Below are 25,000 nucleotides of genomic sequence, written 5' to 3' on the forward strand. Positions count from 1 at the left end.
TGCATCCATACTCATATGCAACACTTCTGAGCACTAGTACAACACGCTAATTTACTCTACTTCTCACACTGCAGTCATGGCTATGTAGTTATGTTAACTTAGTAACCATTTGGATCTAGTTATGATCCCATTGCTTGGCACCTTAACCATGTATTGTAACTGTAGCCACAAGCTAACTAATACCTTGTGGGTGGAGATGTATGTGTGTGTGTGTGTGTGTATGTGTTTGACACAACACTGTTGATTGGTAAACAAGTATTGATGTGTTACAATGTCTAATTTGACAATTCAATAAAGACTGAAGTAAATAGTTTAGAAATGAGCTACGAAAAACTCTTGAAAGTAATGGGACTCATGGACATAGCCCCAAAATTGGAACCTTCAAAAGGACATATGACAGGCTTCCACACAGTTTCTATCTACTGAATTTAATTTGTAAATCTTTAATTAGATCAGAACTATGGTGAAAACACTTGTCTGAGGTGCCAAGAGGTGGGACCTAACCTAAAACCTTATGATTTTGAAATAAACAACCATGTAGGATTCTTTTAAAATATAAAACTGGATTGTTTTATTTATTTCACAAGAGATAAAGGGTCATTTGATTGACTCACTCACTAGTACACTATAATACTGACCCACAGACACACTTTCTCTTCTGTCTACTATACAAATAGCCTCTGCTTCTCTGTTTCTACAAAGATATACATGACCTAATGCATGTCTTCCACCTTCTCCTCCAGTCACTCCAATTGCATCACTGTCCAGATTCCTGTATACTAGATACTTACCTAATTCTTTCATACCAATGTTGCAACACTATGGAATTTCCTTCTCTTCTACAGAGTTTTCCTTCAGGCATCAATCTTCAGATGCTCAAACTTAACATCAGCCCCTTCAGTTTCGCTTGTCTGGAATGAACACTGATTAATTGACCTTCCCCTCCACTTGCTAAACTCATCTTGGACTTATATATACCTCTGGAACAGTTTTCCTACTGAACAATCAATCTGATTGACAAGAAAAGCTTAAAACTGGCCTGACTTCACCCAATTATTCTGATCTTTTAGTCTAGTGAAGTCTAAAGCGGTTTTAAGCTCAAATATTTTCAGGTTTTGAAACAGAAGGTCAGCTTTTGTGAAAACATTTTGCTGGGTGAAGAATGCTGGGTTATCCATCAAAGATTTCTACAACCTTTTATTCTGCGACTAGTGGAAGAGAGAGAGAGTACATCCTCAAACTAGAGATGTAACCTGAGGTGTTTGCAGCACAGTGTAACCACTAAATGCACTCCATGTGCTAGGCAGTGGCATTAAACTAGGTAGCATAATCACAAGATTACTGAAAATTGATAGAGATATTCAATGTTGGTTGTGTGTTATTCCTGAGTTGTAGAATTGTAGTGTTATTAGATGTTATGTCTTCGTTGTAGTGTGTTGTGGACGTCAACATTCATTAAAGAATGCACAGACTTGACGAACCCTGATCAAGTTAGGCGTTTCAGAATACAGGGAGATAACAACATTGATTGTAACCAGATTTATCTCCTCTTACATTAATTTGATAACGAAGCAGCTGCTTAAAATTAAGAATTCTTGGCTTAACAAAGTCAATTAGATAATAATAAACATCACGTTGGTTTGGATGTAATCCCATAATTTTGAATCAGGAATTCATAATTTACAAACCGTGATACAGTAGGGAATCCTCCTCCTCCTCATCACCACCACCACCATCGTTTAACATTCGCCTTCCATGCTAGCATGAGTGGGAGGGTTTCACAAGGCCTGCATCAGACTTCTGTGACTGTTTTGGCAGGATTTTTACAGCTGGATGCCCTTCTTAACACCAACCATTCAGCAAAATGGACTTAGTGCTTTTTACGTGCCACAAGCACAGGCGAGGTCAGTTTTGGCAAGGTTTTAACAGCTGGATGCCCTTCTGAGCACCAGTCACTTTACAGTGTGGACTGGGTGCTTTTAAGTGGCACCTGCACTGACAGGGTCACCAAGTACTTGCAGGACAAAAAAAAATGCTTTCAAGAGGGGAGGAGGTGATCTTGCTTTGGATTATGAATAGTGAGACAGAAACATGTGTCTTGCTGTAGAGGAAGTACAAGGTTACCCAGCCAGAGAGAGAAAGATCAGGAATGAAGACAGAGGGAAGTGCAGGAGAAGGAGCGAGAGAGTGGGAGACAGCAGGATAGAGAAGGTGGCAAAATACCAGGCATATTCACAAGGAATGGGGATCAGAATATAAATGGGATGGTTGAGTAAAGGAAGGGAGAAATATAGACGATGGCAAGTGCCAGGGCATACCCTTGAGGTTCAAATGCCAATATATAAGTGGCAGGATATTACGAAGGGAGTGTAATTAAAGAGTGCAAGTAAGTGGCGAAAGACCTGGGTATGTATAGAGTTGGTGGGGCTACTGGATAGCCTTGATATAGAGGGACAGGGGTGTGAGGACAGGATTGGGGAGTGAGAGCTAGGCATAGTGTATGAAGGAGTTACATGTGGGTAGAACACACAGGTTGGAGGCTAACAGATGGCAAATATAGAGTAAGACAGAGCATGTGGGTAGAACACACAGGTTGGGGGAAAGCAGAGAGCAATGATACAATGGTACAGGGCCAAGAGGACAGGATTTAGTAGCCTGAGGTAACCAAAGTATATTGAAGCGGAAATGTGAGAAAGAGATGTAGAGACGTAGTTTGGTTTGTTGTAGTAAAGTGTGGGTGGGACACAGTGCTCCTAGAACTCAGTTTTGCTGATGTGGCCAAGGACTTCATATTTCCTGACATCTCAGTCCATTGTCATTTCCCCCGTAAGGCCCATCTTCCTGAAATTGGTCCTTACCTTTTCATCTCACATCTTCCTGGGCTTCCCTCTTCCACTTTCAGTGATCAGTACTTCTTTATGCAGCTGTTCTCATTCATATGCATCACATGTCCAAACCAGTGTAGTCTTCTCTCTTGCATGCTACATTTGATTCCTCTTGTGCCCTACTTTTCTCTCAATACATTTGCACTTTGCTGTACATGTGCACCGATGTTGCACATCCAACAGAGCATACTATGCCACCCTGCGGGATTGAGCCAAAGTGGCATAGTACCAAGGGTCTGTTATCTAAACACTTCATAACCAAAAATTTACTGAACATAGGAATAAAAATTCATAGGGTAGGAAGTAAGGCCAATAAGAAGTTCAATGCAATGGTAAAAAGAAGACATCCAAGTTTATTAAGTTCAGATTGCTTTTAGTTAATCCTGAAGCTCTCAAAAATTGTCGGCTGACGCATCTTCTTTTGGCGGATTTCATTCATTTCATTGTCTAGCCTATCACACGCCTGCATGACGCTGGGTTTTCCACTGCTCTGCTGCTGCATAAACTTTTGGATAGTGCTCCATGCTCTCTGGGCATCTGCAAATGAAACGTATTCCTCTTCCACAATTACCTCGTCATCTTCACTTTCCACCGGCTCTTCGTTATGCATTACCTCCTTTGCTATTTCTTCTAGAGTGAAAGATCCTCCAGTTACGAGGCGATCGTCAGCACTGAGAAAATCAAACAGCTCAATTGTTTCGTTCTCATGTGTCTTTTCCTCGGGAGGTAAAGCTTTCCAGATCTCGAGCAGCTCAGCATCCTCTGGCTCTATTTGTATTTCCTCTTCAATAAACTTGGCTTTCGCGAAACAGTTCTTAATCGTCAATTCACTGACCTGCTCCCATGCACGCCGAGCAACGTGCAGAGAGTTGAGCAATGTAAATTTAAACTCGTTTCCTTTGTCCATGGCTTCGAGACAGCGGGACAGCAAGAGCTTTTTGTAATGGTGCTTAAGATTTTGTATGATTCCTTGATCCATTGGTTGGGAATTTGCTGTCGTGTTGGGCGGAAAGAAGAGCATTTGGATGTTGTCCAAGTGGACGTCAGAAGGGTGACCAGAGAAGTTATCGAGACAGAGCAACACTTTGCAGTTTTGCTGCCCGAGTTGTCTGTCCTACGTTTGTAATATTTCTTCAAAAATTTCTGCTGTCATCCACGCCTTCGAATTAGCCTTGTACTTCACAGGAATCTCATTGTTCTTAAACGCACGAGGTTGCTTGGAATTTCCGATCACCAGAAGAGGTAGCTTCTTGCTGCCGCTTAAGTTTGCTCCGACCAAAAGAGTGATTCTTTGCTTGCTTTTCTTTCCCCCTGTGCACTGCACTCCCTTGAAAGCCATGGTCTTGTTCGGAAGTAGTTGCCAAAAGAGTCCAGTTTCGTCCAAGTTGAACACATCGTTCGCAGAAAACTGCCTGAGCAAGGGCCACAGAACCTCTTGTTGCCACTTAATAAGAGATTGAGAATTCACCGCTCCAGTTTCGCCCTGCACTGTCTTGAACGTGATGCCGTGACGATTTTTGAAATTGTCTCGCCAACCATTGCTTGCTATAAAGTTCGGAATGTGCATAAGCTCGGCCAGTTTAATTGCTTTCTTCTTCAAAAGTTCACCACTGACCGGCAGATTCTGTCCTCTTGCTTGTTTCAGCCACATTAGCATGCCATCATCGAGCTTCGGGTTGTGAGATTGCGTCAGCTTCATGCGCTTCGATGGAATTCCAACGTTGATGGCTGCCTCGATTGCATCCTTTTTGTTGAGAATGCCCCTCACTGTGGTTCTCTTGACTTCGATGCCCCATTTCTTGCTCATTTCTCTAGCCAGCTTAGACTGGTTCGGCTCGTTTTTCACAGCATTGATAATCTCCTTCTTTTCCCTCAGCGTAAACTCAGTCCGATTGCGTTTCTGAGCTGACATTGTGTGCTACTTTCTGAACTTTTCCACAAGATTACAAATACGAAATGTACAAAATGTAGGAGTACAAAATTTCGAAAAGTTGCGTGCGCTTCAGTTTACAAGTGGCATAGTAGCAAGAGTTGAGGGTGGCATAGTAAAAATTTTTTGTTTATTATTTGGCCGGGACCATGCAAAACTGGCATAGTAGCGAGGTGGCATAGTAGCGAGAGTTGACTGTATTACCTTCATTTCTCTCCAGTCTACACATGTCTTCTGCATTCCGAGCCCATGTCTCACTACCATGGAGTACAGACGTTTGTACACAAGCATCATATAGTCCACTGTTCACGCTGAGAGTTCTTTTGTTGCCAACAGAGGTAATAGCTCTCTGAACTTCCTCCACCCAATTCTTATTCTAGAAACAATATTTAGAATTTCTTCCAACTCCTTTCCTACATAGTGAGCAGGGCCTTTTACCTGATGGAAAGAGAAAGTTTTATCTTCTTTCTCACTAACAACCACTTTTGTCTTAGGTAGGTTAACTTTAAGGCCCTTTGTTTCCTTTCCTGGAATTTCTTCTCCATTTCTGCTAAAGATTTTGCAATAAGAGCTAGGTCATCAGTATCTGGCTGTTCCCACAGGCATCCAGTCTTGAATTCCTCTGTTATGTCCTGGAGGACTATAATGAATATGAGTAGGGTGAGAACTGAGCCCTAGTGAAACGCTGAATTCATCACTGTATTTATGGTCGACTCTCACCTTATTGACAGCACCACTGTACATGGCTTGGACAGCTCTAACGAACTACTCCTCTACTCCTAAATTCCTTAGAGACCACCATATAACAGAGCAGGGAACTGTTGAATGCTTTCTCCAGGTTAATGAAGGCTAAGTACAATGGCTTACTTTTGGCCAAGTAGTTTCCCTGCAGCTCTCTCAATAGGAAGATGCCATCTGTGGTACTCTTCCCCAGTACAAAACCAAACTACATTTCATCTAGTTAATTCTATTTCTAATCAATTGAGCTATAATCCTCTCAGTAATTTTCATGTCTTGGTCCAGCAGTCTAATACCTCTAGTTGTTTCTGTCTAAGGCATCACCTTTGCCCTTGTAGCAGCCAACTATAATGCTACTACACCAGATGTTGGGGATGGTGCCTTCCTGAATAACCTGATTAACTATACAGGTGACTAAGCTGTCTCCTACACCACCAGAAATTTTAATCATCTCAGCAGTGATTCCTGATGGTCCAGGGGTTTTTTCTGTCTTTGTGTCTTTAATTGCCTTATCTATTATGCTGCTATCAACTTTTTCATGTTTAGTAACCTTTCATAGTGACACTTCCATGGATATTTCTTCTCTGAGCCACTAAGTGCAAGCATACCATTATCCATTCACACACATTTCTCACCTATCACATCTCTATTTTCTCTGATACACTACTTTGCAATACTGTTCGCCTTACACCTCTGATCCTCACATTGTAAGACATTTGCAAATCTCTTACCTAGCCGCCCTTTTGGCTACCTGATATAATTCTCTGCTTCCACTGTTTTTCCAGTCTTTCCAGGCCTGTCTTTTTGCTTTTATAACACTGTCAACCTCCTTGCTCCACCACCATGTCACCCTTGGTCTAGCCAGGACTCTGCACCTGCCACAGATTTCATCCGTAGCCCTCAGTAGATTGTCCTGCAGGAACTTCCAGTTATCCCCAACTCTTCCTCTCTTTCATCAAAAGCTCCCATTAGTAAATCTCTAAATTTTTGTCTTATAATATAATTCAAATTTCTTGGCTCATTATATTAACATCCACTTTCCTGATCATATTTATGAAATACATGGTTTATATTTTTTAATTATTTAGAAAAAAAAAAATTATGCAGAACTTAGTTAAATAATGTTTTTCCATTATTATTCAGGAACATAGTTAAAAAAAAAAAGATTCTTTCATAAATTATAATGGACAGTTTAATTTAATGATCAACACTAAAATTTGAGGTGTAATATGATAAAATTTGAGGTGTAGTATGATAGTAGGACCAATTGAAAGCTGTATGATGTTGAAAGATATTTTTGTCTTATGTTATTTGGTCTATATTTCTCTTTTCAGAAATTTATTGAGAAGAATTCACTGTTGAAATCTTTGAAAGACAAAATCATATCATCTGAGTAAGTAAATACTAGTTTCTTTTTCTTGGACACCAGGTTTTAAGGTTTTATAGTAGATGGGAAATGGGATATAGTACATGCACTTCTAAAAAATTTATGTCAATGCTTTCCAACTTATGTAATGCAAAATTATATAGGTATGATGCAACATTATCTTTCGTTTGAACAGAACAGCTGACTGGCTTCCGTGCCAGTGGTACGTAAAAAGCACCATTTGAGCATGATTGTTACCAGCGTTGCCTTACTGGCACTTGTGCTGGTGGCACGTGAAAAAACATTCGAGCGAGGTTGTTGTCAATACCACTGGACTGGCTCCTGTGCAGGTGGCACGTAAAAAAACACCATTTGAGTGTGGCTGTTACCAGTACCGCCTGATTGGCTCTCGTGCTGGTGGCATGTAAAAGCACCCACTGCACTCTTGGAGTGGTTGGCATTAGGAAGGCATCCAGCTGTAGAAACTCTGCCAGATCAGATTGGAGTCTGGTGCAGCCATCTGGTTCGCCAGACATCAGTCAAATCGTCCAACCCATGCTTGCATGGAAAGCGGATGTTAAACGATGAGGAGGAGGTGGATGATGATTGTCAACAGTGAGAAATTTTCTCCATGAGAAAACACAGCGAATCCCTTTCTTACAGATTTGAATATGTCTCAAGCATATTTGAACTGTTAGCAAGTTTGTATTTATTTACATCACTGCCTAATGCTGTCAGCCCGTACTAAGTGTCTGCATATATTTTGACTTGCTGCAGGATTAGGCATATGAAGGCTTTTTTTTTACAGTGTGGGATGAATATGAAAATGACTTATTCTTTACTTGTTTCAGTCATTTGACTGTGGCCATGTTGGAGCACTGCCTTTCGTTGAGCAAATAGACCCCAGGACTTATTCTTTGTAAGCCTAGTACTTATTCTATCGGTCTCTTTTTGCCGAACTGCTAAGTTATGGGGATGTAAACACACCAGCATCGGTTGTCAAGCGATGTTGAGGGGAAAAACACACACACATACATACATACATATATATATATATGCATGGCCACAGTTAAATGACTGAAACAAGTAAAAGAGTAAACAATAGCTTACATGGGTAAAAATCCACCTTACTAATTTGCTCCAAGAAGTAATATGTAAATATTCAAATTTACCAAATCCTTTCTGTTATATGATAGCTTTAATCTAAAAAAAAAAAAAATCATTTTTGAATTTTTTGTTTTATATATTTTTTATCCTATTGTAATTTTTTTTTCTCTTTTTGCAGTAAAATCATGAAGCTACTTCAGACCAAGACAAATGATATCCTTTATCTACTTTTTGAGATAATATCTCATTGTTTGCTTTTTAATTTGCTGTATGAATTATTCATGTCTGTGCATACATGAACATATATAAAGTAGGTGCATTTAGATTTACAAATTGGAGGAAAAAGTACTCAACATGCTAAGCAGAGTGAATGTGTGTGTGTCTCTTTTACTCTTTTACTTGTTTCAGTCATTGACTGCGGCCATGCTGGGGCACCGCCTTTAGTCAAGCAAATCAACCCCAGGACTTATTCTTTGTAAGCCTAGTACTTATTCTATCGGTCTCTTTTGCTGAACCGCTAAGTTACAGAGGACATTGGTTATCAAGTGATGTTGGGAGGACAAAAACAGACACACAAACACGCACACACATATATATACATATATACGACGGACTTCTCTCAGTTTCCGTCTACCAAATCCACTTACAAGGCTTTGGTCAGCCCGAGGCCATAGTAGAAGACAGTTGCCCAAGGTGCCACGCAGTGGGACTGAGCCCGGAACCATGTGGTTGGTAAGCAAGCTACTTACCACACAGCCACTCCTGCGCATCCCTAACTTGTTTCAGTCATTAGATTGTGACTATGCTGGAGCACCACCTTGAGGAATTTCAATTAAATGAATCAACCCCATTACTTATTTTTTTTTAAGTGTCTGGTATTTATTGTATTGGTCTATTTTGCCAAACTGCTAAATTATGGGGATGTAAACAAACCAATATTGCTTGTCAAGTTGTGGTGGGTGACAAACACAGACACACACATACATGATGGGCTTTGGTCAGCCCAAGGCTATACTACAAGACACTTGCTCAATGTACCATGCAGTGGGTCTGAATCTGGAATCCTGCTGTTGGGAAGCAAACTTCATACCAAGCAGCTGAAAAGGTTACCCACCCCATAATTGCTATGGTGCTTGAGCTTTGTGAAGTGTTGTGCATGAAACCTGAGTGCCAGATTGACTTTGAAAGATTTTTGCTTTTGTATTATTTTTCAGTTTCAGGTGTATCTATCTACCTGTCTGCTTTCCACCAGAAACACACACACACAGAGCAATGTTTAGAAAATGTAGGATTGTGTAAATTTAATAAATGGAATAAGAATTCTAACATATTATATTTTGTGATGTAAATATTTTTCGAAGAGCTGTAACTGATGTGATATGATACATTTTTAGAAATATAATTATATGGTTTAGTTGTTTTTGGTGTTACACAAACTGTTGTGTTCTATTCACTAGCGTAGCTAGAGTGTGTGCCACCCAGGGCAGCTCCTCTATTTTCCACTCCCAGATCCCACAAAAATCACATGTTGCCTACAACAGAATGAAAAGTGCTGCCCAAGGTGGACCACCCTTATAGCCCCCACCCCAGCTATGCCAGTGATTCTATTCATACCATGTTATTGTGTTCGTCCTGAGATAATACTTGGTTTGATTTTAAAAATGTCTTTACCAAAATTAAGATAATCCTTAACAGCTATCACAGTCAGCATTTCTTAAGAAAAAGTTGCAGAATTTAGCCGAGTGTTTAAAGCAAAAAGAAAGGTTTGTATGATATAATATATTTAACTGTGTTATTTGTGCTGTTTCTGTATTTATATTTGTCTGCTAAATCTCATTTGCATGAAAGACTTGATATACTGGAGCATGGCAAGCTATATAAGTAGCCAAGTGAGTAGGGTATGGAATAGTTTCAAGTTTATATGCCATCCTTGGTGCTGTGCTCTGTTGTACCATTGATGAAATATGAACCCTTGGTTCTCTACTTACCTGGCAGTAGTAGAGCAATTGGAAATACAGGGAATGATGTGGTGGTGGTGGTGAAGTGTCAGAGCAACTGGAGATTGATAAAACATTTGGTGGATGGTCTTCAGTGATTGGTCATTACTGGTTTATTTGTTGGTCTACAGTTGTAGACCAACCTCTTTTGCACCGTAGACCAGTTTCATGCGAGATAATTTCCCCCCAGTACAGTGTATCATAAAAAAAAATAAATAAATAAATGCGCCCTTTTAAAGCCTAGCTAGGCTCATGGGCCCGGATTCTCAGTTCCCATGGCGTATGTGTTCCCAAGCTGGACGGGACGCCAGTCCATCGCAGTGTTACTCATTTTTGCCAGCTGAATGGACTGGAGCAACGTGAAATGAAGTGTTTTGCTCAAGAACACAATGCGTCGCCCAGTCCGGGAATCAAAACCACAATTTTACGATTATGATGCTGACACCCTATCCACTAAGCCACGCGCCTCCACACAGTGTATCATACACATGAAAAAACACAATAAAGTGCATGATATATTACACAATACATATATAATGCAAAAACACCTTGCAGTGTATGCTAGTTAATAAAATAGAAATAAACTTTAAAAATTTATTCTTTTTGTGTGACCCACTGGTTGAGGATCCCTAGTCTATGGGATTGGAGATTTATCACCAATCTGATAATTGGTTAACAGTACTAGAAATCAGACTATGGTTGGTTGTTATTAGTTTGATGGTCACAACTAGTTAATGGTTGGTCTACAAAACTGAGATCGGCTACAGTTTAATGATATGTATAGCAGTAAGATTATTAATTTAATTGTTTGTATACTGTATTGAGATTGGTCGCTATTTTAATGGTCGGCCTACTGTTGTGACATTGCTCACTAGTTCATGTGGTTCATCTATAGTGGTAAGATGAAGTCTGTCATGAACCCAAGGACTCATAAGGCCTGAAAATAACCAGGTTCCCATGACATAAGTGACTGAGATTGCAACACTCCCCACTGAAAAGAATGCTGGTCCATTGCAGGGTTAAGTTACCAGTTATTATTACTAAGTTATTATTACTAAGTTATTATTACCAGTTATTATTACTAAGTTACCAGTTATTATTAAGTTCCCAGTTATTACTGGTTATTACAGCTGAGTGTACTGGGGCAATAGGAAATGAAGTGTTTTGCTCCAAAACACAATACACTATCCAGACTTGGAATCGAACCCTCAATCTTATGATTGTGAGTGTCATACTCTAATCACTAGGCCACATGCCTCCACACAGTAGTGAGCTTGATAACATTTTAATGGTTGTGCACCACATTTGGTTTCTGCAGTAAGCTACCTAAACAATTGTGAGCACTGTACATATCTAGTCTGTTACAAGTGAGATTTGAACCATGAACACATTGTTTGTAAAGTGCATGACATTACCTATTGCTCTACTGATCCAAAATAAGGTTGGGTTATTTGCTTTGAAACTGCAAACATTTTATTTTAACTTGTTTTGGAAGGGATTTTACAGCTGGATGCCCTTCCAGATGCCAACCACATTACAGTGTAGACTGGGTGTTTTTAATGTGGCACCAGCACTGGCAGGGTAACCAAATAATTCACAAGACAAGGAATTATGAGAGGGGCAGGGCATTTGTGGAGGGGAACTTGTGACAGAGGATGAAAAGTTAGAGTGTGAAAAAGAGATAGAGAGACAGAAGCAGGTGTCTTGCCACAACAGAGGGGTCATTTGAGGAGGTGATCCAGTATCAAATGATGAAAGATTAGAGTGTAACAGGGAAATAGAGAGGTAGAAATAGGTGTCTTGTTATAGAGGAGGTACATGGTTACCCAGAGAGAGAGAGAGAGAGAGAGGGGTACAGAAAGGGGCCATAAACAAGTGTGCTGATATAAAGGAGATAATTAGTTACCTAGTCAGGGGAAAACAAGAGAGAGAGAGAGAGATTGACCAAAGGGAAATAGAAAGAGAGTAGGAAACAGCAGAAGAGAGATGGTGTGGTGTTACTAATAAGTAACAGGAATATGAGCATAGAACCTGGTTAGGAAAATGGGGAGTAGGTGTGGGGAGCAGTGATACAGTGAGTATGGCAGTGTGGGCAAGAAAGGGGATTGGAAAACAATCATAATTTATGAAGAGGAAATGTGAGGAAGAGAAAGATGCAATTAGAAAAGGAATGGTAGTTTGATTTCTTAGGGTAGAGTGGGTGAAAAGTGTGTTGTTACATGTGGGTGGGACACAACTTTTCTAGCACTCAGTTTTATGGACGGGTCTTCCCTAGGACCTCATATTGCCAAACGTCCCGGTCTACTGTCATTTCCTCAGTGAGCCCCAACATATAATCTGGTAATATATTTATGCTTACTATTCCATGCTAGCATAGACAGACAAGATTTTTTGAGGCAGTGTTTTGTAGCTGGATACCCTTCCTCATGTCAGTCTTCTTACTTACCTCTTATGCCACAATATCTTGTCTGTTCTTCAATACTTTTATTTTCTTTCTCTGAAGCTGATTGATTTCTCTTTGTCAGGACTTCTCAAGAACTGCGTTCACAAGTCAACAATCTTCTCAAGGGAGCTGAACTCAATAAGAAGGTAAAGCAGACAATTCTGTATCTTTTATTCTTTTAATGGTTTCAGCCATTTGACTGTGGCCATGGTCGGGGGTACTGTTTTCTTATGCATCTTAAAGTGGATGTTTTGTTGGAACACCAAATAGTGTGTTACTTACCCTGAGAGGATCTCTATGGATACATGTTGCATAAAAGCACACATTCCATAAATCCTCGACTATAATCCGCACTTTTTCCCCCAAATTTAAAGGTCAAAATCCCTAGTGTGTACTATATACGAGGTTAAAAATGAAAATTATTTTCTAAGCAATGTCTAAGTCTCTATTTGCTGTCCGGCAATGTTTATTCAGATGCATTTTGTGATGTCGGGTGCAAAAATACCTTAAGCTAAGCCTGAAATCAATGAAGTCATAAAAGAATCATCCATAACTTGCAGTAAGCAACATTTATTAAACATTATTACTGTTATTTCTTTATTTTCTGCAAACAAAATTCACAAAAAAGCTACACGTTTGCATTATGCTATATATATAATAATAATAAAGGACGTTACCGTATACATTTTTACAAACCAAGGACGTTATATAGACCTCATTGACTCAAGTTAGAGAAGGGGTGTGTATTATACACATGGTTTAGGTTTTTCAGAGGTACAGCCCCCTAAAAATCCCCTGCGTATTATACTCAAGGGCAGACTGTACTCGAGGGTTTATGGTATTTATATCATTGGCAGATGAGAATTCTCTGCTATGGTTGCCAGTTGGATGTAAAAATTGCCCTTTGGTATTGATACTGCTTCTGTTCTTAATAATTATTTTTGGATGAGCCTGCTGGCTATTTGCAACATCAGTGTCAGAAATGGCACTAAAATTCTATATATTGTTGGCAGTGAGATTTGTCTGGTATGTGGCTACAAGATGTCTGCCGTTGAAGGAACCGAGTAGGTCAAAATTACGTGATTTGGCAATTTTGGAGCCTGTTGCAGACGATTCTCATCTGCCAATGACATAAATATGTGTGCTTTTATGCATTATGTGTCGGTATGAGAGGTTCTGTCGAAGTAAATACCACAGCGTTTGCTGTTGTAACAAAGCACTCTCACTGGATATAAAGATTGCCTTTTGATATTAATACCATTTCTGTTGCTAATAATTATATATATATATATAAAAATTAGAAAAAAAAACACCTTTTATCAATTCAAAATGAACAATTAAATTACACCATCTAGAAAACTATATATAATAGAAATATTAAAATTAAAATAACAGTAAATTGCAATTTACTTAATCATCGGTATATTATTGTTATTTTGATTTTAATATTTCTATTATATGTAATTTTCTAGATGGTGTAATTTAATTGTTCATTTTGAATTGATAAAAGGTGTTTTTTTTCTAATTTTTATATATATATTATATTTTGTGGAATTTGATTTAGTATTTCTAAATTGAATTTTTCCCTGTAAGTTAAGAATAATATTCCCTCAAATAATAATAATAATTATTATTATTATATACATATATATGCACACAACACACATACAACCATTATCTTCCATGCTGACATGGGCTGGACTAATAATAGATACTGGCTGGGCACATGAAAAATTCACAGAAAATATAAAAAATGTAAGCATTTGTAAATTGTGTGCTGGTGCCATGAGAAATGTTTCTATATTGTGACAGTTACAGAATATAGAAAGAATTGTAAAACCGATAACTATATAATCCAACCAAAATATCTCAGTTACGCAAACGTAAACAGAATTGCTATTTCACCTAAAATACATTGTACGTATTCAAAGAACCTTCTTGGTTTAGTGGTACGGAATGTTTTTCTGATATTCTTTTATTCTTTTACTTGTTTAAGTTATTTGACGGTGGCCATGCTGGAGCACTGCTGTTTAGTTGAAGAAATTGACCTCCGGACTTATTCCCTGTAAGCCTGGGGCTTATTCTATCAATCTCTTCTGCTGAACAGCGACTATAAAGTCAAAGTCAGTCAGTCAGTGATAGTAGATTCATTGTACAAGTTTTTCAGTTGGTGTCAGTGTCAGTTATGTGATACATACGAGTTTGAGTTACCGTCAAGGTATACGTTTCAAAGTCATTGCCTTGCGGAGCTATCACCGATAGCATGATAGATGAGCCAATATTAGCAAAAACAAACCCCAGGACTTGTTTTTTTTATGTTTGATACTTATTGTTTTGGTCATTTTTGTCAAAATGCTTAGTTGCAGGGGACACCAATTGTCAGGCATTGGTGCAGGGGCAAGCACAAATGCAAAGACACACACACACATAATAGGCTTTCAAACAGTCTCTGTCTACCAAATTCGCTCACAAGGCTTTGGTCAGCCCTGGTAGAAGATACTTACCTAAGAGGCTGTGCCATGGGATTGAACTCAGAACCACATGGTTGCAGGACAAGCTTCTTAACCACACAGTTTATCTGCACCTTGCCATGTCTTAAGAAGGGTAAAACGAGAAACAAAAACTAGGAGCTTCTCTATGGTTGCCTGATTTGCTAAAAGTAACAGATAAATCTCACTTAATTTGTATCCTACTGTTATTTAAAAGGGAAGATACGTTAGATAATGTCTTTCTAAATATGTTCTTGTCTGAATTAAAGACAGGAGGGATATGATGGGAATGCTTTTGACCAGAGGTCTATTCAATTAGGGCTAAGCAACTAGAACTGAAGAAATTACTGTATTTTCTGGCTTATAAATCAAATTTTGGTCTACAAAATTTGTAGAGAAAAAAGGTACGTCAACTTATACACAAAGATGTTTTGGAAGGACCAAAAAGTTTATGTGAGAGCAGCAAGATTTTGAAAGATATGATGATGTTTGAATGTTTACATCGCATACTACATTGACCTGTATCTTGAAAAATACAGTAGTGTTGGCCTGTGATGACCTATGATGTTGTGTTTGTATTAAAAAGGTTATTGTTTCTGATTGTCTAATTCTTACTTGCTTTCCTACTATTTAGGTAATATTTGTTTAATTTTAACATTTAACTTCTATTCACCTTTATAAAATGCAATCCATTTTTCAGCTTAAAGCAGACCATGAGTTGGCTTTGACTAAGAAAGATTCAATTATTGAGGACTTGAAGCTTAAAATCTCTTACATTGAGGTAAGTTTCTAATTGACTGAAAAAACAGTGAATTTATTGATGTTTTTTGTTATTCTTTTATGTTTATTTGTCTGAAACAACATTAGTTTGCTGTTGTTTAGTTGTAATGAGATATTAAGTCCAGCTGTAGCCTCTGTGTCATATTTTTAGGCAACATACATGACTTTATCTTGAGTTTATTTTGTTGGAAACAAATGTCATTGTTCCTGTTGGGAAACTGGAAAGAAAAAACCCATCATGCAAGCAGTGTCTCTTGTTTCCACTCTTCTGTGATAATATCTGGTCATGGAGAAATGTTACTTCGCTTGGAAACGGCGAGCTGGCAGAAACGTTAGCACGCCGGGCGAAATGCGTAGCCGTTTTTCGTCTGCCATTATGTTCTGAGTTCAAATTCCGCTGAGGTCGACTTTGCCTTTCATTCTTTTGGGGTTGATAAATTAAGTACCAATTATGCACCGAGGTTGATGTAATCGACTTAAACGTTTGTCTGTCCTTGTTTGTCCCCTCTGTGTTTAGCCCCTTGTGGGTAGTAAAGAAATAGGTGGGGTTAGTAAGAAGAAGGACACTGGGCCATAGAAAAGTTGCCTCAACAAATTGTATTTGACCCATGCAAGCATGGAAGGCTGGATGTTAAAACAATGATGGTATCTTTAAAAAGGAAGGGTACATGAAATAATTAATGTAGTATTAAATGCCCTGAGTTTGAATAAAAGACTGGATGGTTATGAATGGAATGGTTATTCAATCAGTGTTGCCCTAAAGTTAAACAATGTTCGGAACCCAAGGAAATTAGTGACGGTCTGTATTGGCAAAAAAGTATTTGTTAATAAAAGATGTAAGGCGGTGAGCTGGCAGAAACGTTAGCATTCTGGGCAAAATGCTTATTGGTCTCTTGTTTCCACTCTTGGTCATGGAGAAAAGTTACTTTGCTTCGAAATGGTGAGCTGGCAGAAACATTAGCACGCTGGGTGAAATGCGGAGCCGTATTTCATCTGTCTCTACGTTCTGAGTTCAAATTCCGCCGAGGTCGACTTTGCCTTTCATCCTTTCGGGGTCGATAAATTAAGTACCAGATATGAACTGAGGTCGATGTAATCGACTTAATCCCTTTGTCTGTCCTTGTTTGTCCCCTCTATGTTTAGCCCCTTGTGGGCAATAAAAAAACAAAAAAGATGTATTGGTTGAAATGTTACAGTTAACCGCTCTCATTGTTGTTCGTATCTCTGCTTACTTCATTGTTTAGTAGTTAACTGTAGGAATGGTAGTGTAATAGCAGGCAACAAACTGACTGTCTTTTTAGACCATTGGAGAAAATGCCTTGCACTATCTGTTCTGACTCTCTGCTCAGTGAGTTCAAATCCCACTGAGGGTAACTTTGTCTTCCATCCTTTTGCAGTCAGTAAAAATTGACAGTAATGGGATATCAACTCTGAACTTATAAGAGGTTAACCCATTACCTCAAAGTATTTAAATCATTGCTCTACCAATTCTGTTGACCGTAAAAAAGTACAACTGAGTATTCTTATCATTATCATCGTCATCATTTTATGTTCACTTTTCCATGGCTGCATGGGTCAGATGGAATTTACTGAGGTAGATTTTCTATGGCCAGATGCCCTTCTTGTTGCCAAGCTTGTTTTCAGTCAAGGTAATAATCATTTAGTCTATCATCAATGGACTATGATTCTTTTATTTGCAACATGTCAAGAAGTTCTAAAGTGCTTTCACAGTTGACTGCAAACATACAACACTGATCATATTGATAGCTAGGCTGTTGTTTTGTTTAAAGTCAGTGAACGTGTATTGACAGAATTGCCAATTTTACCTGTTTTTTTCATTCGGTATAGACTTATCTTGGGCCGTAGACTTAATCTATTGCCTAATTGAACACCACCATAAGGTGCTTGAGTGTCTTTAACAGTGTTTATTCCGATGCAAACATTTGGGTCAGTTCTCTTGTTTAAGGATAACTTTCCATCTTCTCAAGAGTCTCAGAGACTTTAATAAAAATAAAGGGTCATAATTGTAGCCCTTTCCTCCCTATGTGGTAAAAAATGAAAGTAAGATAGTAAAGCAGTAAAAGAATGTTATTTTGTTTCAGTCATTGGACTGTGGCCATGCTTTGGCACCACCTTGAAGGGACCAGTCAAACAAATTGATCTTAGCACTTGGTGTTAAGTCTGGTACATATTTTAACTTTTACTGAGCTGCTAAGTTACAAGGACATAAACAAACCAAGATTGTCAAGTGGTGGTGGGAGACAAACCAAACACAAGGATACATATATATATATACCAAATTCACTTACAGGGCATTGGTTGTTCTGGGACTGTAGTAGAAGACACTTGCCCATGGTGCTGGTGGTGGGACTGAACCTGAAACCATATGGTTGCAAAGTGAGTTTCTTAACCATACAGCCATGCCAGGAACAATTTTAATGGCTTAGTCCCAAAAGAAATTTCAGTATTCATGACCCTTTTCAAGGGCTCCAAGACTGGTGTGAGAAAGAGAGAGGTCATCTTCAGTTTTGAAATCTGGCTTGAATGCTTGCAACAAAATGTACTTTTGTAAAGGTGACCATGTCCCAGATAATGGTGTTAAACCAAGCAACAGATCAAATCCACCCCTGATAATAGAAACAGCTTTCCAGTAGGCTTCCACACTGTTTCCATTTACCAAATTTCACTCACAAGGTATTGGTTAATCTGAGGTGATGTTTATAGAAACTTGCACATCACTCCACACCAGTATTGAAACTGAAAAGTGAACATTTGCAAAGTAAATTTCTTAACCCCAACGTTATGCTTAATTTATAACCTGACTTTTTATTTTTCTACTTCAGAGTGAAAATAAGATCTTCCGTGAATCATCTGAAGCCTATCTTGCTGAAAAGAGCAAACTAAAGGAGTTGGTCTCAGTGAAGGAGCTTGCTGAGAAAAAACATTCATTAAGGTTAGTTGAAGTTTTTATTGTGCATTTATTCATATTTCTGTGAATTGTATCAGGTGAAGTCGTTTATTGTTCTTCGCTTCTGATGACATAACTTTGGTCATACTCTCTCTCTCTCACACACACACACCTCTACCACCACCAAGTACATACATCTTAATCACTCTTATTGTTCAAACTACATTAACCACATATCAACCACTAAGCCAACAAGGGAGCCTCTACACAGTTACTCAGCCTTCAAGAAACAGCAATCAAATCTCCCTCATATCACATCATCTTAGAAAAAAAAGGAAGACCATTGGATAATGTGTTCTGTGATACACTAAACCTGAAAAAAAAAAGGAAAAACAACTGGGTGGCTATGGTTGGAATTTATATTTTGATCATAGGTTAACTCATCATCATCATCACCATTGTCTTTTTAATGTCCATTTTCCCATGCTTACTGGATGAGAAGGAATGTTTTGAGTTAGATTTTTCTATGGCCAGATTCCCTTTCTGTTGCTAGCCATTACATATTTCGAAGCAACATTTGAGGAAGATTTGGTTGCAGTTTCTAGTGTATCATGTTACCCTGTATATGCTTCCTTGGTGGCTCAAAACTGTTTTATAATGGACATCTGGTGTAAAACTGTAAAGAATTGGGATTCAGAATGACAGGATATTCAATAAAATGAATGTTTTGATATTACGGATTAAAAATATATTGTTGTTCTGTATGTTCTATTGCTGATCATAATAAAAATAATTGCGATTTCTGTTGCAGCATTGAGAAGAAAGACAAGCGGATTAAAGTGTTAACACGTGAGTTTATAATTTTTTAATATTCCTTTTTGTTTTCCTTTTCTTTTTCATTATATGCTAGTGCTATCAGTTTTGAATTTTAACCCTTACAGAACTGGAATTGTCAATAAGTAATTTTTCTAAAGTACACTGAGAGACAGTAGTTCTGATTGTCATGCCATTTTCTATCCTTATATAATGCTAGGTAGCCATGTATCTTCTGTGCTACTTTGTCTCCAACAATTCGGTGCTACACCAGTGCAGAATCACCTTCCTTAGACAAGTCATCCTAACAAGACGTCTGCGTTGGCTGGGTCATGCCCTCCATTGTCAACCAGGGTAATTCATCTACAAAGCAATTGCCCCAGCTCCCCTTCAGGATTGGCAAAAGTGATGTGGTGGACAACGAAAAACCTGGCTGATGACAGTCAAGGCTGATCTGGAACCCAACCTAGGCCCCCATATCTATGGCGTTTGCCGCTGGAATAGGGAGTGGTTGGAGATCACGCGATTGTTAGCCTCAAATCGCCAGGTCTGGTCGGCATTTGTGAGAGATGCAGCATTGAGGATGAATGAAGCCAGCTCAACCCACCCCAGATGAATGCTGTCCCAAGTCAAGTCATGTATCTTCTGTCCAGCAGGAAACCTTTTTCTGTCTATCATATTTTCACCTCCCAACAACACCAGGCATAAACCTGCCTCCTCCTCAGTGGAATAGTCTCTTTTCTCTTAACATGGCAGCCTCACTTGTACAAGTAGCACAAAAATGTATCCAGAACACTCTGTAAAGTAGTTGGCATTAATTGGAGCATACATTGAAACTTGGCACATTCTTTTATTTCGGAACCTATCAAACCATCCAACCCATACCAACATGGATGGATGTTGGCATGGGTTGGATGCTGCTGGTGATGACAAACCTTCAGTTTTAAATATAAATTTTTGTGCCTTTTTATGAGACCACAGTGACATGCTTGAACACCAATAAGCATAATTAAACAGCTAAACTGGTCAATGTTTAATCAGCATCCATTTACAAAAGACTTTCCACATGATAGAAAGAAAGAAATTACGATAATTATCTGTAAAGATAATTATTAATTACTGTGAAGATAATTATTAATTAGTGTTATAGAGAAGTACAAATATACTGTTAATGTGGATATGAAATGTGAAAATATTAGTGAGTAAACTTCTCTTCGTGTGTGTTTGTGTGTGATCCTCATCATTTAATGTCTGTTTTTCATGCTTGCTTGGGTTGGGTGGTTTGACAGGATCTGAAAACACAGGGCCACGCCAAATTCCAATGTCATCTTTGGTATGGATTTTACTGCTGGATGCCCTTCCTAAAGCCAACACACTTTGCATAGTGTACAGGGTGTTTTTTTTCCATGTCACTGATACTATTAAGATTGCCAAGTGACTAGCAAGACAAGAAGAAAGAACAGGCAGAATGAAAAAGGAAAAAAAGCTCGCTTGACTAAATGGGGTGTAGGATGTATTTGAGGAGATATGATGGTTCAATACCAGATATTTGTCATACACACACACACACACACACACACATAACATGGCCTTGCTTGGTTGGGTCTACATGTGTTACTTTGAAATCATAATTCCATAAAATTTGTTTATGGGGAGAAAAATATTGAGAAATATCAATAGATGTGTGAGTGAGAAAGAAACGAGGAGGGAGGTTTTGGTATTTAGCAATTTCTTTTTAAACCGAAAATGTTTCTCTCAAATGCTTAGTGAAAAAAGAAGAAAAAAAAATGGCCAAAATCACATTGGACTGAGGTGGTGAGGGGTTGGCAGGAGTGAAAAAAATTTTTTTCCAAAAAGATGCCTTCCATGATTCTGAAGACTTTGATGAAAAACAATGGAAAAAAGTCCGTCAAAATGGAGAAATTCCAACTTATGTGGACTGTCTGATCTGAAACTCCATTTTCCAGAAACTCCTCCCCATTGCCCCCTTCTAAAAATTTTGCTTACAAATTTCTTTGTAACCATAATCTACACTGTTTGAAAGGTATTTGTATAAAATTTCATTAAAAAATACCTATTTTCCAGAATGTCATGAGGGGACAAATGTCAAGTCTTGTGAAGTTTCCAAAATTCCTCTCCCCAACCCCCTCAGAAAAATTTTCCAACAAATCTTTGCACACACCCAATCTACAGGAAAAAAGCAATTATTTGGAGAAAGTTTTGTTAAAAAGTATCCATTTTTCTGGAAGTTATGAGGCAACAAAGTAGGTGGGGTATTAAACTATAGTTATGACTTTTTTCAATAAAAGTTAACGTTAATGGATTAACATTAACTTCCATTATATTTTCAAAGAATTAACGGATTAACAAAGTTAACTTTTCGATTAACCCTTTCGTTACAGAACCTGGCTGAAACTGCCTCTAGCTCAGTAGTACAAATGTCTTATTTGCATAAGTTTTGAATTAAAATCTTCCACCAAACCTTAGTCACAATTTATGTTCCTAACACTAGCTTAATAATAACTGAGTTATTTTACTAAATTCCTTGTTATATTTAAAATAATTGAAAGAAACACAGAGCATCTCAAAGTAAATACGGTAACGAAAGGGTTAATGGTATCCACCTCTGTATCTATGTATGTGCATATTTATCTGCCATTTCCTTCAGTATAACATCCCTTCAGTATAACTACTTTGTCATTTATGCTTCTCGTACTTCTCATGTCTTGATGATTCTGTCTCTCTTACTTTGTGTGTGTGTGTAGCATTTCTTTACTGCTTTGATTTATCCCTCTTTAATTCTCTCTCCATATGATGTAAAGTATAACGGGAGAAATCAGTCAACCCACATTTATGTTGGTTATGATATCTGTGTGTGTGTGTGTTTGTGTTACCCATACAGGTGAGTGAATTGAAAGTACCCGTATGAGTAACACCTCAAATAAAACTGCTTAGGATTGTCAACCTTCAGATTTGAACGTGTTGCAATTTATTTAATATAAATCAACTGAATGCATGTTATTGCTATATCAAAGGACACTGGGACACTTAACCGACAGAAACACATGTTGGAGTGGAATATGAAGAAAATACTTTAATAAGTAAATTTGGAAGATGTATTATTTTCCATTCTTCATTATGATACCTTAATTATACACACACACACACACATATATCACAATGGCTCAGTGGTTAGAGCAGTGGACTTGTGGTTGTAAGATCTCAGTTTTGATTCTCAGACCGGGCGTTGTGAGTGTTTATTGAGTGAAAACACTTAAAGCTCCACGAGGCTCCGGCAGGGGGTGGTGGCGATCCCTGCTGTGCTCTTTCGCCACAACTTTCTTTCACTCTTTCTTCTGTTGGCCTGCTCGCTTAGCCAGCGGGGTGGCGTCATTTGAAGGCTAAAACAATGTGAAGCGCATTGTGACCAGCGATGTGTAGCAACATCTGATAGCCTGGTCGGTCACAGTGATCACGGTAATATATATATGCATTCAATCATATTTGAGTTGTGTTGTGCATGTTTGTTCAAGTGTCTATGTTGATACTGCTTGTAAAACAATGCTCTATGTTCATGTCCTTTGTAAATTAGCAGTTTGAAAAAAGATTGATTAAAATAAGAGCCAGACTTGACCCATTAGCATTTAAACTGGCCATATCCAGCCAAGGTATTCTACCTATTTAACGTTCAGACTGACCAGATCTTGCCTCTCACACCTACCCTACTATGTCATTCTAAAAATAAGCATTCACATATCGAAATCACAAGGATATGAGATAATGTGTGATTAATTCAAAACATTGTGAATAAATAAGCATTACATTTGACAGAGTAATCTGAATGCTAAAGGGTTCCAAATGATCAACTAAAATCCTTCAAAGCTTTGCCTCAGGAAGACCAAAGTGTTATAACTGAAACATGTAAGTGAGGAAAAGAGAATACAAGAAAATAAAGCTTGATAAATTAAAAGAAAGTAAATTTATGAAAATGAAGATAAATCCTGTATTTACATTAACCTTCTTAATATCAACAAATCCTCTTTTGAGAATTTATTTTCTGTAACTTTCAAATATTGTTTTTTTTTTTTCTTTCTATGAATGCCATTGTCCTAACAATTTAGTAATTAGTGTTTTTCCCCCTCCATGTCTTTCTATTTGTCTCAGGGCATTCAAATATTTTCATTTAAATCCGTGGGTGCTTGTTGATATTTCCTTCTATAGGACCTGATAAATCTAACAATATAACAAGTAAAAATTATAAGCAATAAAGAACAATTTATACCGACAATGATTAAACCTTCTTTAAAATAGTCATATTTGATGTAAATGACCACATTAACCGTGGTATTCATCTTAGTTTCCACCTGCATGCATGTGTAGGAACCAGAATCCTGAACAGTAGCATTTCTTATGAATAATGTGTTTGAGATTTGCTCAATATGATTGCTGTCATATTCATCGACCTTGGTACCATTTGGTAAAAGCCAGGTAATGTTTCCTTTGTGTGGGAGGCTGCATTCGTATTTTAAAGATTTCCCTTGTTCTTGAGGATGAGGAAATGGGTCTATTTTTAGGTCCTGTGAATGAGTTTCAGTGGCTTCACTTGCCTTGAAGACAATGGTAATGATGACAATACATAAGACGATCAGTGGTCTTGAATCTGTAGACATTATTCCTGAAAAATATATCGTACAAGAATTTAACAAATAAGGTTTTACTAACAGTTTGATATGTGTGTGTGTGTGTGTGTATCATAGATATATATATGTATCATTATATTATATAATAATTTACATGTAATTAGGCATATATATCATCATTATAGTTTTATGTCCATCTTCCATGGGTGGGATGGGTTCACAAGAGCCAGCCAGCCAGAAGCCTGCACGAGACTTCTGTGACTGTTTTGGCAGGATTTTTACAGCTGGATGTCCTTCCTAACACCAACATCATCATCATCATCATCATCATCAAAATGGACTTAGTGCTTTTTACGTGCCACAAGCACAGGCGAGGTCAGTTTTGGTAAGGTTTTTACAGCTGGATGCCCTTCTGAGCACCAATCACTTTATAGTGTGGACTAGGTGCTTTTTAAGTGGTACCTGCACTGACAGGGTCACCAAGTACTTGCAGGACAAAAAAATCGCTTTTGAGAGGGAAAGGGGCATTGGAGAAGGTGATCTTTTGTCAGATGATGAAAGGTTAGAGTGAGACAGAGAGACAGAAACATGTGTCTTGCTGCAGAGGAAGTACAAGGTTACTGGCTGGTGAGAGAGAGAGAGAGAGATCAGGAATGAAGACAGAAACAGGTGTGCTACCGCAAATGAAATACATGGTTATCCAACCTGAGGGAAGTCAGGAGAAAGAGAGAGTGGGAGACAGCAGGATAAAGATGGTGGCAAAATGCTGGGCATACTCACAAGAGATGGGGGATCAGAATATAAATGGAATGGCTGAGTAAAGGAAGAGAAAGATATAGATGGTGGCAAGTGCCAGGGCATACCCTTGAGATTCAATTGCCATAATATAAGTGGCAGGATATTG

The 25,000-nt window shown here is 38.3% G+C and overlaps 1 protein-coding gene and 1 long non-coding RNA gene across 5 annotated transcripts in view; one reads left to right on the forward strand and one right to left on the reverse strand.

The window, feature by feature from the left end:
* LOC115209629 (probable serine/threonine-protein kinase DDB_G0282963) overlaps nucleotides 1-25,000 on the forward strand; it is an 87,065-nt gene that overhangs the window by 6,605 nt on the left and 55,460 nt on the right. For all 4 annotated transcript variants that reach the window (XM_029778079.2, XM_036501041.1, XM_036501043.1 and 1 more), the window contains exons 2-8: nucleotides 6,888-6,946; nucleotides 8,205-8,239; nucleotides 9,729-9,789; nucleotides 12,549-12,612; nucleotides 15,656-15,736; nucleotides 18,579-18,688; nucleotides 19,455-19,492. In XM_029778079.2, the coding sequence (XP_029633939.1) occupies nucleotides 6,888-6,946; nucleotides 8,205-8,239; nucleotides 9,729-9,789; nucleotides 12,549-12,612; nucleotides 15,656-15,736; nucleotides 18,579-18,688; nucleotides 19,455-19,492 (448 nt within the window). The remainder of the gene's footprint in view (nucleotides 1-6,887; nucleotides 6,947-8,204; nucleotides 8,240-9,728; nucleotides 9,790-12,548; nucleotides 12,613-15,655; nucleotides 15,737-18,578; nucleotides 18,689-19,454; nucleotides 19,493-25,000) is intronic.
* LOC118762470 overlaps nucleotides 23,440-25,000 on the reverse strand; it is a 9,704-nt gene continuing 8,143 nt past the window's right edge. The window contains exon 2 of the long non-coding RNA XR_004998222.1: nucleotides 23,440-24,131. This is a non-coding gene — a long non-coding RNA (uncharacterized LOC118762470). The remainder of the gene's footprint in view (nucleotides 24,132-25,000) is intronic.

The sequence above is a fragment of the Octopus sinensis genome, linkage group LG3 (assembly GCF_006345805.1).
Source record: "Octopus sinensis linkage group LG3, ASM634580v1, whole genome shotgun sequence".
NCBI classification, from domain to species: Eukaryota; Metazoa; Mollusca; class Cephalopoda; order Octopoda; family Octopodidae; genus Octopus; species Octopus sinensis.